Source organism: Lingula anatina, chromosome 5 (assembly GCF_051362555.1).
Source record: "Lingula anatina isolate TDL-2025a chromosome 5, LinAna3.0, whole genome shotgun sequence".
Taxonomy (NCBI): Eukaryota; Metazoa; Brachiopoda; class Lingulata; order Lingulida; family Lingulidae; genus Lingula; species Lingula anatina.
This window is the reverse complement of record NC_141771.1, coordinates 11,519,477-11,534,235: the sequence shown is the minus strand read 5'-3', so window position 1 is coordinate 11,534,235 and position 14,759 is coordinate 11,519,477. Positions and strand designations below refer to the sequence as shown.

The 14,759-nt window shown below is 38.4% G+C and overlaps 1 protein-coding gene across 2 annotated transcripts; it reads left to right on the top strand.

The window, feature by feature from the left end:
• The first annotated feature begins 4,785 nt into the window (after nucleotides 1-4,785).
• Nucleotides 4,786-12,467, top strand: LOC106168046 (uncharacterized). Of its 2 annotated transcripts, none has more exons than XM_087012726.1 (7): nucleotides 4,786-4,896; nucleotides 6,417-6,539; nucleotides 6,842-7,057; nucleotides 7,613-7,854; nucleotides 8,475-8,668; nucleotides 9,189-9,330; nucleotides 12,002-12,467. In XM_087012726.1, the coding sequence occupies exons 2-6, from the start codon at nucleotides 6,461-6,463 to the stop codon at nucleotides 9,319-9,321; spliced, it is 864 nt and encodes a 287-aa protein (XP_086868852.1). In that variant the 5' UTR covers nucleotides 4,786-4,896; nucleotides 6,417-6,460; the 3' UTR covers nucleotides 9,322-9,330; nucleotides 12,002-12,467. The 2 variants fall into 2 exon arrangements, with proteins under 2 accessions (XP_086868852.1, XP_013402428.2); XM_013546974.2 differs by having other exon boundaries at nucleotides 11,998-12,467.
• Nucleotides 12,468-14,759: the final 2,292 nt, after the last annotated feature.

Below are 14,759 nucleotides of genomic sequence, written 5' to 3'. Positions count from 1 at the left end.
CGCGACATCTTGTGCGCCCATAAAGATTTTCCACACAATCACTTACATTAATTTTGTTATACAGTGAACAACTTTTGCTAGAAACCAACAGATCTGAATTCTTTCCCAAATTTGTAAAAATAAAAAGCTCCTAGCAAAGGTCGAAACCCGAGTGTTGCTGTCAAATCAGATTGTTTATACGACTTTTTAGATGCTATTTCTCACCTGAGTAATGGTATCGCGGTGCTCACAAATTTCCTCTAAAATGTAACTAGGCGGGCCCAGCCTGTAGGCCATTCACAATGATGAAATACAATTTCTCGTAAATATTTCATAATTTTATTTTGCTACAGGTTTATTACTTTGCTGTGAATAAAATATTGATATATCAATTTGATAACAAACAATTAAGATGACGTATACAATTATTTGTTTTGAGCTTGGTGGAATAGAATGAAAGGGCTGGCAACGAGGTAAAAGATCAAATCGCATCGCATGTTGTTGTTTTCGGCTAATTAAAAAATATGCAGGTGTGGCTGAATTCAGAAAAAACATATGAATTATTTCAATTGCTGACGAAAGAGGTCTAAGCCAGTGAAGAGTTTCAGGTACGGCCTTTGAAAGTTAGTTGTATAGGCCTACTAGGGCAAATTACTTGTCCACGTGGAGAGCAAGACCTAGGGGTGCTTTCCCAGAGATTTAGATCGATCTAAAGATTAAGATTTAGATCGACCTAACTCCCTGGGAGTTCACGCTAAATTGCAGTCAGCCGAGCGGTCACCATAGTTAATTACCCCCTTACAGCTTTTAGTAGGCGGGACAGACGCTTATTAAGGGGAGTCTCACTATTGGGGAGTCTCACTAGATTACTGTCAGCTTGGCCGGCTTAAGTTAAGCCGGCCAAGCTGACAGTAATCTAGTGAGACTCCCCACAGGGATAGATCGATCTAAAAATCTATGGAAATGGGGTGGTAGATGTATAGGGCATCAGCTGTTTGAAAACTAATCAGTTGAGGTACATTAAACATGCGGGGCTCGTTTTACAGGTATTCTAAAATATCTGGTCATGAATAACATATAAAGTTCTGACGTATATCATACCACTCGTCTTCTACCCTCTAGCAGATTGGTTAAAAACACATATGAACAGGAACAAAAGGAAAAAGGGGCATGTTGCTCTGGATAAATCACTTCCGAAAACCGGAAAGATACTATTAACAATAACATTGAAGAGCTTCTTTGGAAAGACGTGAAAAGTGACAATTATAGTAATACTTAGAATAAACGTACGCCCCCGAAAAAATCTCTCAATTGCCTTGCAATCTGAAATAAAAACTCTTGCGAAAATCTGTATCAGTGATCATGACCTGGGAATTGAAAGGGGTCGCTATACATCACTAAAAATTCCTACGGAAAATCGTACGTGTCCCCACTGCTCTGGAATTGAAAGTGAATGTCCTTTATAACTGAAATGTAAAGAGCATAGCGACAGAAGGAGTGGATTAATAATACTACGTGAGCGGAGAACGAACCCTGATAAACTTAACTGGCTGCTTAGTCCAATCAGTGACTCATGCTTACAACCTATACACATACATTCGACTGAAAGCACTGAGAAAAGAAATACCCATCACTAGCAATGGTGGTATTATCCTCTTTTTCTCACTCCTAATGGCTATTTTGTTAACTTTAATTTGCTTTTTGGATAACCATATATGTAGAGTAGAGAGCCTGTAAAATGTTTTTGTAGACATTTTAGTGCTCAATAAAGCATTATTATTTATTGGTCACTATAGTGGTCAACAGTATGTCGTGGTCAGTGAAGCTGTTGTCTTTCACGTGTGTGTGTGTGTGTGTGTGTGTGTGTGTGTTCGTATAAGCTTGCGCCTGTATGTACTAGTACGTGTGTGGATAATCGAGTGCCTGTCTACTTTCGAAAATGAACCAGAGAGAAGAGTTTTTGGACTGCGCTCTTATTCTATCATTATTTATCATATGGTGGCCAGTAGGTGTGTTGTTCTATTATGTAACATCACAGATGGGATTACCATCGAACGGAATGAACCATGTTTTTGATGAATTATAAATAAAGACACGAAAAATGTAAAATTATATAAATAGTGGTTAATTCTGCTTCAGTGCAAAATAATCAGATCCAGATCAACGAGATGGGACTCTACGCAGAGAAATGCAGGAAAATGGTTCTAATGGCAACAGAATCTATCAAAAGAAAGTCTAATTGCTTTGTCCCATCATCAATTGGCCCCATTCAGAATAGATGATCCAAGTACTAACTGATCCGCCGACTAAATATGGCCGAACCCACACTTCAAAAACGCTGTCGTTAATGCCATGATGGTCTCCCCGCCTCCACACGCGCCGTCGCTGCAGGGGCCCAACAAAAAAACTAAACCCCGAAGCCTAGATTGAATCCGGTTAATCGCGCGTGTAGAGGAGGGGAGACCATCGGGAATCAGCTGCTTCGTTTTTGAACAGTTAAATCGGCCATACTTAGTCGGCGGATCAGTTAGTACTCGGATCATCCATTCTGAATGACACCAATGTTCTGTTCATTTGATACATGTAACTGTCAGTGATTCCAGTCGATTTCCTGTTGGGCTGAAATCGAGTTTATGAAAAGTTACATGCTAAAATTTTTATTAATTGCATATAAAAAAGTAAATTCGATGGAGCAAAGTTTATCAAGCTATTAAATGTGAGCGAAATTTTCTAAAGAGACTACTAACGCAAAAACTGTGTTGTTATTTGGCAAGAGAGAAAAATGTCAAATTCACACAAGGTTTTGGTCCATTGGTTAATTACACAACCAAAAAGTGATTTTCCATGACGCAAACTGGACTTAAAATTTTTCTTATACACTGCAACAGAAAAATGTTTTTAAATAAAGATATATATGTGTTAAGGACGTAATAAAAGTGTTACTTTTTTTTTGTCAATCAGACAGTCAATCAAATATTCAATATTTCCATATTAGGCAAATTCTGCAAAAGTATTTTATTAACGAAGTAAAATGGGTTTAATTTACGATTACCCAAACGATGGTGGAAATAAAATCAGTAAACTGGCGTTTCGTGAGGAGAGATAGAAAATAAATACGTAGTACTTGGTATTCATATGAAAGAATAAGCAACCAACTCGTCGCAGTCCCAGTGACCCCATTCCCATTGACACCATCGGTCTACGAAGATCGAGCCAACTCCGCGGAGACTCTTTCTGAGTTCAATCAGCTTAAATGAATAGCACACCTCCTCTCGTACAATCACCGGCTTTTCTGTATTCGCCTTAACGCCAGGAGGAGACATGTCAATCTCTCAAACTGATTGCATTCAACTAGAGTTCCCGCGGAGTTGGATCGATCTGCGTAGACCGATGGTGCCAATAGGAGTGTGGCTTTTAACACAGCCACTTGAGGCTAGGCATTATACGTGCTTCTATTAACATCTGGTCAGTAATGCTCGGGTTGCATGGCAAAGCATGGAGCATATAGAAATAAACTATGAAGCATGAGTCCACATCGCTTAAAAGATGTATTTAAACGAGCGTTGTGTGTATTTGACCTGAGACAAGCGAACCATTCCTGTTCTGCGGGATTTGATAACCTTAGAGCGCATTCTCAACGAATTAAGCCAGGCTTTACAAAGCCGGTGACCTAAAAATGGCGGACGTACATGAAAGAAAAACCGCCTAATCTTTTAATAGTCTCTCCGCCTCCCCACACGTCGTCCCTGCGGGGTACAGTGATTAAATCTCGGCTCCGTTCGCCATGCGGAAGCTACCTGAGAAATATTAAGTGCGCATGCTCATCAGTTAAACTCGTGGTGAAGAAGGCATGGCGGCTGAAGGCGATCGAAGGAAAAAAGCTCTTCTGTTCTATTATCTTTGAAAACAGAGACGAAAAAGGAATAATTTGGCCCGTAGAGCAGCAATGAATCGACTATCTAAGGAGATAATATCACCAGAGATATTCACGGAAATATTAATGTTCGGAGCCGAGATTTAATTACTGTACCCCGCAGGGACGACGTGTGGGGAGGCGTGTGAGAGGCGGAGAGACTATTAAAAGATTAGGCGGTTTTTCTTTCATGTACGTCCGCCATTTTTAGGTCACCGGCTTTGTAAAGCCTGGCTTAATTCGTTGAGAATGCGCTCTTAGAGTTTCAAAGTTTGATGCCAACATTATATTTCATACCAGTTGTTGAGGTTGTCTAGAGATCAGAGGTGAGACTCAGCCTTGTGGTTATCCTTCTCTATCTCTCGTATAATAAATACAGATTCCCAGTGACACACACACCATTTGTCTCTCATTATAATAGGACTTTCTTAGTCGCGTAGCAAAATTAAAAACAAATGCGTCACGTGTCCACGATTTGTTGAATAACAGAGCAAAAAGCAACAAAAAATGAAGCTTTGCGTACGAGAAAGTTTGTGTTCAAATGTAGACAAAGCATTTTGTCGTTAAGTAATTGCAAGTAGGTTGCAAGTGTGTCAATCGTTATTTATTTATTATCAACTTTATTTACTACTGTCCTACCAAACCTTTTAGAAAGTACCAAAATTATTTACACATTTTGAGTCTTTTTCAAACAAAATGCAGCCAGAATGATCATCTTTGCTCGTGTTTCATGTGATCATAGCAGTCGTTGTCAAAGTACATACTACCGGTAGTTTATCTCAGTAATGAACAATACAAATTATTGATGGGTCCACACAAAGACATCTGTAGCTTTGAAAATTATGAATGTTTTAATAGGATAATTGCAAAGTGCCATGATTGCCGTTTTACATGTTTAATAATAAGTTGCTTTTTATCGTGGTAATCGTCGAGGGTTATAAATGTGTGTTTTCGCCCTTCAAACATACACTCCGGCTTAAAGTGAAAAGGGAAGACAGACTACGGTAGGTGGTTCCAAGAGTTTTTTTTAAGAAGAGGGTTTGGCCTTTAAAATACGTCGAACTTATGTTTCGTCTGTTCTTTTTTTATTTCACCGAACTTCATGATTATTGCCTTCACGCGCCTATTTCCTTTTTATAGAAGGGAAGGGAAGTTATCGAGTTTATAGGGCAAATAGGAGTCATTTTTGGGCGTAGATAGTAAGAACAGTGGGGTCTGTACAAAACTTAGCGTCGAAATCTAAAGACAAGGACTGACGTTGCTCTGATCCGACACCAATTTTAGATAATTTTACCATAAAATCAGCTGAAGTTTATGTCATTTTTGACTATCATTTAATAACGATTAGTGTAAGAAATTTTAAGACACCTCTCAGTTGTGTCTAGATATGTGCCCTGCCTCCCACGCCCCATGTACGCTACTGGTAAATTTAGACAAAAGGAACACTATACTTCTGATATGTGTGTGTGTGTGTGTGTGTGTGTGTGTGTGTGTGCTTATCCAACCAAATGCCGGCATATAGTTTCAAATAGTATAGGCCTAACTAAGAGAATTATCAAAAGGCATTGCTTAGTATTACCCGAAAATGATATTTGAAGGGATTTTTCTGCTAGCTTCCTATATGTATTTACATGGGGCAGAAAAGTAGGTCACAGTAGTAGGTTAACTTTCTGACCAAAAATTTAAAGAAAGGGGCAGTCTAAAGCTCTTTTATGGCTGATCCAGTGATTTATTCAGTTTATCCCTTTATTTGAGTTGTACAAGGAACTAGTAGAAGTGGTTTATATGTGTTACTGAGAATCCACACCATACCGATGTTAGGTTAATATGTACCTTTAAAGTCGCTCGTAAGATTTGCGGACTTTTAATTTTAAGTCTTCTTGGATACAGCGCATTTCAGGCCTACCCAACTACCAGAAGCGGCACCTACGGATCCTGAATAAACCGGTATATCAGACCACACTACCCGTTTTCAAGGTGTGTGTCAGATCGCATTACGGAGTATCATACCCCATCACAAATTTTGTAGGCCTTCCTGTCATCCGGGTATCGCTTAGGATCATCGCTATCACATCGCGCGCCAGGCAAAATGGGTGAAGTGGCTGATACTCCGTAATGCGATCTGACACACACCTTGAAAACGGGTAGTGTGGTCTGATATTCCGGTTTATTCAGGATCCGTAGGTGCCGCGTCTGGTAGTTGGGTAGGCCTGGCATTTTCTCTTACTCCGTCTGATAGATATGCTGCCGTCTTCTCAGGTGGTATTTGGTTGAATTCATACTGTTATTTGGAATATGTTACTTGCTAATTACAAATATGCATTGACATTTTTTTCTCATTTACTTATTTATTTTGAAAATACCTATATTAGTTGAATATCATTACCAAACCAATGTCCAACGCATTTTTCCATTTAGAAAAAAAGGTGCAAAAATCTTTTTTTTTTTTTCAAAATTGAGGGTCATTTTTTCTAAGGATGTGTTTGCATTAGAATTATAAATAATAATTCTTATGATAATTCAGATTAAAGCCGACAGTGAAGTTCCTGACTAACCGTTATCTCCACCATGAGAAGACTCTTGTTGCTGATGGGACTAGCTTTTATGGCGGCAACCGTGGACGGCGGGTTGCTTAAAGCATCAAAAGGTGCGGTATATAAAGACAATGGTTGTTTATAAACTATGCAAAAAAGCATCCCTGTCCTGTTTATATTAGTAATAAAGCCGTACAAATGCCACAGGTTTCACAAAACCGTTGCCTAGCTCTAACGACAAGAAATGTTTTATTGCAACTCCCTTAGCACTTCAGCGTCATTTATGTTCACCCGTCATCATGTTGATCGCACAATGCAAGGGGATGATGCAAAAAAAACAAAACAAAAAAAAAAAAAAAAAAAAAAAAAAAAAAGAAAAAAAAGCAGGATGCACTGTGAGGTTATTTTTTTTCAGGAACGTTGAGATTTAGCAAGAGCACCTTTCTGAGTTGTATGGCGAAAAAAATGCCCCGTGGAGTGAGCCGTGCAAGCATCGTCGAGTGCAACAATCAATATCCTCAGCCGCAACTGTTCCGGTTGTTCAAATGGAGAAAGTGTTTAAGGGAGGAAACAGGAATCAAAGTGGGAGTTGTCAAACTTTTGCTCTCACTGATCAGGTGCATCGGACAAGGTGAGAGAGAGAGAGAGCTTAGAATCTGATCAAATAAGTGGTAGAGATGAAACCAACTCTTAATTATTATTATTATTATGATGATGATGATGATGATGATAATGATGATTTTGCATTTGGTTAATTAGTTAACAACCTAACTCAAAACGTTATAGACGGATTTTGATAAAATGTTCAGGGTGGGTCAGAAAGTGACAAGCTTAGAATCGATTAGATTTTGAAGTGTTCCATCAATCAATGAATGATTTTTTTGTAAAAACTAAGCTGCCGTGGGCTGCGCTCTTTAAGTGCTTTTCTCGGTATTGTCATTATCAATGTACTAGAGATCCACCGAGAGTATGGTATCATTACACGTTAATCATGGTCACTACACATACAGTATGTACAACAACCCATATTATGCCGTACTCATGATACTGCTGGTACAACCAAACCAGACAGAAGAGACGGAAAGACAGACGTGCCAACAGCTTGGTAGAGACTGATACCAAACGGTTGGGCGATTTTAATAAATTTTAAATTCCTTCTGTTACTTGAAGTCTTCTATGGTTTCAGCCACGACGGTTGTCTATGGCGACCCATACGAGGAGACGCTAGATAAGGAATACACGGTGTCCGTGAGTTCGTCGTGCAAATACACTCTCAGTAAGTGCTCGGAGTCCAGTGACACTACGTACGAGATTCAGCTTAAAGACAGCTCCGCTTCTCACCCTGGTGGGAAGACAGTGATACAAGAAGTTACCGTGGTAACGCGCGCCGGAACTGTCACCTGCAACGTAGACGGAACCACCCGAATCGTGAGTAAATGAGAGAGAGAGAGAGAGAGAGAGAGAGAGAGAGAGAGAGAGAGAGAATAATGTAATGACTTGGGGAGAAGGCGAACACGTTTCAAATAAATTTTTCAATTCAATTATCTTAATATTTACTTATTTTCTATGTATTTGAAAGCTGGTTTTTAATTATTGAAAATACCATGGCTAGTAACCTTGATTATGTGTCAGACGCGTGAGTGTAGGCCTACTCATTATATTCTGAACATTATGCACAAGAATGCAATGGGACCTAAGACCTTCAAAGATTTGAAATTGTAGGTTGTCGTTGTAAATGTTTCTAAATATGGGACACAATGTAATACAAGTACTTGTGCATGTAGTTGTAACCTGCCGGTTCACCCAAACTCCAACAGACCCCTCTGTCCGTTGTGTCGGTATATATTAAGAAAAGGAACGGCACATTCAACAGTGTAAACTCTAAGCGAAAACTGCGAAAGGACAGTTCCAAATGCCAATTATTATTGATGGTCATTGGTGAAATGTCCAATATCTTAAGACCGTAATTTTCTTCTGTGTTTATTTATTTATTCATCACACACATCTATACCGTGTCTATAAACATACATGTTCATGTGTTTAAACAGGGTAACGACAACCACGGCACACACAACGTGACTGCCGAGCAAAGCGGATTCGTTGAAGTTCATCACATCACTGAAGAGGGAATGTCTCGGCTGCTTATGACTTTTCAAAACATCCCGAACCTGGTGGTAATAATGAACACCAACCCTGGCGAAAATGCACATAAGCTGTTCCTCACCATTCCACAAGGCTGCGAGTAAGTAATACACAAGTTTATACGTGTACTCAGTCTCAGTCTTATCATTTTTATTGTCCCTCCTCCTCATCTGGTCCCTCAACACTACTCCCGGCCCCTCCCCTCTTTATTTCATGATCCCTCCCCCTCTCCCTTCCTCCCCATCTGCCCCCCTTCCCCTTCCTCCTCATATGACCCCTCCCCCTCCTCCCGGCCCTGCACCTTTCCTCTATATATGACCCCTCCCCCTTTTCCCGGCCCTGCACCTCTCCTCTATATATGACCCCTCCCCCTTTTCCCGGTCCTGCACCTCTCCTCTATATATGACCCCTCCCCCTTTTCCCGGCCCTGCATCCCTCCTCTTTATATCACCCCTCCCCCTTTTCCGGTCCTCCTCCCCGTCTGCTCGCTTCAACCCTCCTCCCTCTTCACCCATCCTATCCACGCTTCTCTTCCTCCTATTCCTCCAATCCTTTGCCTCTTAACTACTGCTGTTTACACCAAGTTCATCTATTATTTTTTTCAATTTAAATTTATTCAGTGTGGCGGCCCAAGGGGTGCTAGGGGCCGTGTTCCACCAGTCCACCGTTCACCGTACCGGTTGTGATGGCTCGGTATTCGACTCCAATGAGCCAGGATGGGTGGCAAATTTAGTGAACAGTTGCTGCGTGTAAGAGAACGGGGTACGTTGACCTTTTTTATTTGTAGCCTACATTTACATTGTACATTTAATAGCTTGAACCTATAGGGAGGGTAAAGAACGTTACTCATCTCAAAGTTCAGTAACTTAAGCAGTTTTCAAGATATTCCGACGGAATTTTGACCACTGTTGGAAAATGTTGTTTTTTTTTTAAGTAAATGCTGAAAATACCATGACTTTACCTTAATAAATGAAAAATTTAAGTAAAAACGCCTTTTTGACGAGTGTCATTTTATTTGTCATGAAATTTTTCAACACGTGTCTTTTATTTGATCATAATATCAAAACTTTTGCACTTAAACACTTTGAATTATCAGGGTTGACTACGAATAATGTATCAAAAAGGTGTGTATAATTTCAATCCAAATATTTGTGAACTGTTGGAGTTAGTGAACTATAAAACTATTAGAAAATAATTACAGCTCAACAAGAAACTAATGGTTAATACTGTATAATAAAGTAAATTATTCCTAACCACATACAAAATGACATAAAATCTTTAAACAATCTTAGTACACTGGAAAATATAAGCTAACGCGACAGTTTTGAATGATAATTTATTAAACACCTAATGATATCCAAAGAAATAAGCTATCGAAAAGAGGAGATAAGTAAAAACATCCGAATAAACATATAACTAAAAGCATGGAATGTAAAAAATGAAAAAGTTAATTACTTAAAATAGATACATAAATGATACTGCACAATAAATGATACTGCACAATAAAGGGTAGAACCAATGCCCTCCTAAATGTCATCATTCATTTGTGCAAGTTCCGTCTCTTTTAAAGATTCATATTAAGCGAGTACTCATGTCAAAATTTTGCCCCTAAACCCGACCAAATACCAATATAACGTATACAACGTACACTGTAAAAACAGTGTTTAGCTCTGAGACACATTTCTAAGCGCCTGTTTTGTCTCATTTTTTCCACGCGTTGAGCACCTAAGCACGTTTAGCCTATTAACATGTTACACGCTTTGACGTGCTTGACGCCTAATAAATGTAGGGTGTATTTGTTTAACTTTAAGATTGTAACGTTTTCAACTGTTTCAGTCACTCTCTCTCACACACACACACACACGCGCGCGCGCGCGCGCGCGAAGTCACGGTCACCTTTAACTGCTATAGCTATCTTTATCTATAAACAGGATATCGTGAACTGTCAACATAGTTGATCCACACCATCATCTTTACAGCAGGACTTATTCATTCTTGTGTTAGCTGACCTTGCGAGGAAGTTAATTGGAATATATTTCTGAAAAACAAGTTAGGAAAATTCACTAGTTTACTAAAGACACGAAACAACTATCACTTTTACTTTAAAACATTTTTTTCATATTTTGATAAAATGCGTTAAGGTATTGATGTTCATTTATTTTTTCCGGAAGTAATGAACAATAGAACATCAGGATGATGGTGGGGTGTTCATTATAATGGTTTATTTAAGCTTTCATTACATGCTGGTTATTTTGGTAACGATAGTCCGAATATTTTTCAAATCGCACCGCTCTAGTCGCCGACTAACCCAAGCCCATTTTGGAATTAACCGCTAACTGTAGTTCATACAGCATAAGACGTGTTTTGGTGATTAAAAAAAAAGTTTTCAAAACATTAAATAATGTTTTTAGCTTATAAAAATGCAAGGGCATCATTTTGCATGGAGTTAAAAACACCCGTAACGTTACCATGACGTTATTCTATACCATCACCATCATGTAACCAGCTAATAACGTCGTGAAAACGTTATTTGTTATTTTGATTATTACTTAATAGGCCTATTTTAAATAATCACACGTTACTGCAAGGAAGGACACAACGCCTTCGAGCAGGCTGCTTCTCGCCTCCAACCGCCCCATATGTTTACAAGGGGAAGTGTAAAGCAAAATTGTTGAGTCTTGTAATAAACTTGTTATGGGATCGTTTATATGGGATTGTGAAGCATTTTTTTCTGTGACGAGCTTGAAAAGCTAAACATGTTGTTTAGCAGCTCCACGCGTTAAGGAATTCCACACCTATAGCAGCTCCATATGTTTAGCAGCCTCACGCGCTTAGCAGGGGAAGTGCTTAGCCAATGTGCTTAGCTTGTGATAGACTTGTTATAGAATCATATGCCGGTGAGGCTAAACACATAGCTAAACGTGTAACAATACCAACGTGTCTAGCTTTTTCTTCTGTGAAACGTTTGAAAAGCTATACGCGTTTAGCATTTACACAGATTTCTAAATGCGTATAGGTGCCTAACGTGTGTTTTATGTATTTAAATGCTAAACACTGTTTTTACAGTGTATACAGTTTAAAATAGGATAACTATAAATAAATGCCACACAGGTTTGTTAATTTATTTCCCGGAAAATGGTATTTGCAAAGATTTTTCTGCTTTCCTTCTGGATAAATTTATGACTAGAAATGCGAAGTATGTACAGCTCCAAAACTTTTTTTATGCTACCCGAGAGATTAATTCCAAATTTATTGACACGTGGATGCTACTTGTGTCTTGTAAGAAACTGACACCAGTAATACATATAAGTTGCAGAGCATTTACTCTGTCTTCATATAAACCTTTCAGAGGCAGAGTTTTTCTGTAAAGGTCTTTTTTTTCTGTTAAGGTATAACAAATTGTAAATTGCACAATGTCTTTTCTTTCAGATAGCTCTGGTATATATAATGTTGGGCCTATGGAATCGACCAAGCGTTGTCCAGTCGTGTCGCTCGTTTAAGCTTTGGCAGCGAGCTAATCAAATGTTCTGAAGACCATCACGTGATCATGAACTGGAATCGCTTTTACGGACTGGACGAGATGTTCAATTAATGGGGACTTCACATTCTTAAGGAAAGGCAATGAGATTTAGTATGTTATTTTATTTATTGATAATATGACGAGGACCTCAATTTCATTTCGACTTTGGTTGAACTGTCGACTTTTGGATGAACAATCTGACCCTAACTCTTGCATGTTGCTTGAAATGTTATTTCTCTTAGATAAATTTTGTATTTAGACACTCAGGGTAGTTCTGGTATTAGAAAGCACAGACTGTAGACTGAAAAATGGCAGAAAGTTTTTTTGTTCTTGCAAGTGCACAAGTCAAACCTGAGAATAAATGCACAGCTCTGATGGATGTGTCGCTATTTTGGTTGTTTTTTAAAGGGGATTTCGATTAAGAATTTATTCTTTAATATTAATTAAAAAAATCGATTTATGCGTGCGTATGCATGTAATTTTTAGTATTACACCACGCATTCCAGGATAACCTTGTTCTGGAACTGCATGTGCATGATTTACGATTATGTCACGATATTCCAATATTTGATTATTCTTTCATCACACAACAAGTAATCTGTCCCTAAATGTACTTCACTGAAATAAAACAAGTACTAAACCAATCAATCAATCAAGGTCTCGGCCCTTTTGATAAAAGAACTCCAGAAAGCACGGAGGGGTACCTTGTTTTCACTACAAATAGTGATCTAAAAGTTTCCTCACTTCGTATATCCCCACTTCTTCATTCACAACAGAATGTTCAACAGGTCGCCCTCATGAAATCAAATTAGTCGCTAGAATGATACGACTGGCAACAGCTTGCCATGAAACAGAAGGTGATCATATATATTGAATTGAGGCAGAAATGACGATTAAACCAGTAAATGTAACTGAAATCAAAAACGTACCACCGCGTTGTAAAATATATGAAGTTTATATCATTATATTGTTCAGGTTGTTTGTTTGATTTGCAGCCTTCGCCAGTACACATTTATAGTGTTATTTAGTCCAAAAATTGTCATCTTAATGGTTGTAACATGTCTTCAGACAGGTCGCCTTACTGTCCTGTCTGCCATGATTTGCTATACAGCAGCTTTTTCACTGCCATGTATGTATGTATGTATGTTTGTATGTATGTATGTATGTAAGCCAATGCGCGCGCGCGAGTGTGTGCCAAATAAGTGTCACCCCTAACGCAATGCGTAAAGTGATACAGAGAATCACGTCATGAACCATGTTCTTTATTCAACTTTAAAAAGGATTTTTTTTCACAGAAATTTACTGATTGTACCACCAATTAATGAACTACTGTAGCCATATTAAAAAATCAAAGCCATATTGTAGTATTTTGTAAAGTATTCTCTGGATTGGAGGACGTGCCTATCGCGTCTGTGCGTGGAGTCAAAAAGTTCTGCAACGTTTGCACAGTGATAGTGTTCCACAAACGGTGCAAAGATAATATGAGATCATTTTGTTTGCAGAATTATCTCTCAGTTATCCTACACATTCTTTATTTCTTACGAGCTGTTCTCCAAATCCTTAAGCGTCCATAAATTCCAACAACACTGATCTTAATTGCTTCTTTTTATCCTTCGTCCGTCGTGAAACAAACTCTTTAACCTGGTTGATTCGAGAATTTAAACTCGCTTTTCTTGTATTTTAAATGAGAGATGAATAAAGTTTTATTTACTGTGATTTGTGAATTGATAATTTTATTTCCCGTGAACTGTGATCACTAACCCCCCAATGGGACCCTTTATGTATGTATGTATGTATGTACTCAGTATCTTCTGAACACTGTGTCCGTCCGTGATGCCACTCTCAAAACGGTATGGACGATTTCAATAAACTTTTCAGAATTTGTCAGAAAGGGGATAACATAGAATCGATTACATTTTGCTGGTGAACCGTTAATCACTTTGTGAACAAGTTAATGGTGATAACTGCGCTTCCTTGACTGAGGTCACGCTTTTTAAATGCTTTTCTAGTTTTTACCTGATCGATTGCTGAAATGTAGGCCTATTCATGTACATGTGTATTCGCCATAGTTTGATGTGGAGAAATGAGTAGTATCTATAGGTCCTTGGTGTTACATTGCATGCTTTATTTCAGTTCTCAGGTTTGTTTTTTATTCCCCTTTGGTTGGCCTTTGTGATTTTTTAAAGTTCCACTAGTTATGAATTTTGGTCCACGTAATTTCAAGGTCAGATGTTTGTCCCCACATGACTTTCGTATCAACATACGCGGGACTCGAGCCACCGCAAACAACACCTGTTTATTCCAATTACGCCTTCTCTCGGATGATAAAAATCTGCACTGCTATTTATTTGACAGATGATTATGTATGTATATTTACCATCTTAAATTGAAAATAAAAATAAATGCATAAATATAAAAACCTTAGTGAAAGACAGATATTTGCTTATACAAACTACTATTATTCTTAACTTTGCCATCGATCATTATTGTACCCTGTATTACTGGTACTTTATTCTCTCCAGAGTGACTCCCGATTTCACCACACAGAATAATTATTGAACATAGCAAATAATTTTCAATCTAAAATTACCAAATCTAAAATTTCACTACGTGAGCAATTTGTAAAATTCCTCATTTTAGAACCCTAATTTGAAAACCCTATTTCACCCCT

Coding starts and splice junctions, on each gene's coding strand:
- LOC106168046 (XM_087012726.1), top strand. CDS start 6,461: ATGAGAAGACTCTTGTTGCTGATGGGACTAGCTTTTATGGCGGCAACC. Junction 6,540..6,841: donor GTTGCTTAAAGCATCAAAAG/GTGCGGTATATA, acceptor ATTTTTTTTCAG/GAACGTTGAGATTTAGCAAG. Junction 7,058..7,612: donor GATCAGGTGCATCGGACAAG/GTGAGAGAGAGA, acceptor CTATGGTTTCAG/CCACGACGGTTGTCTATGGC.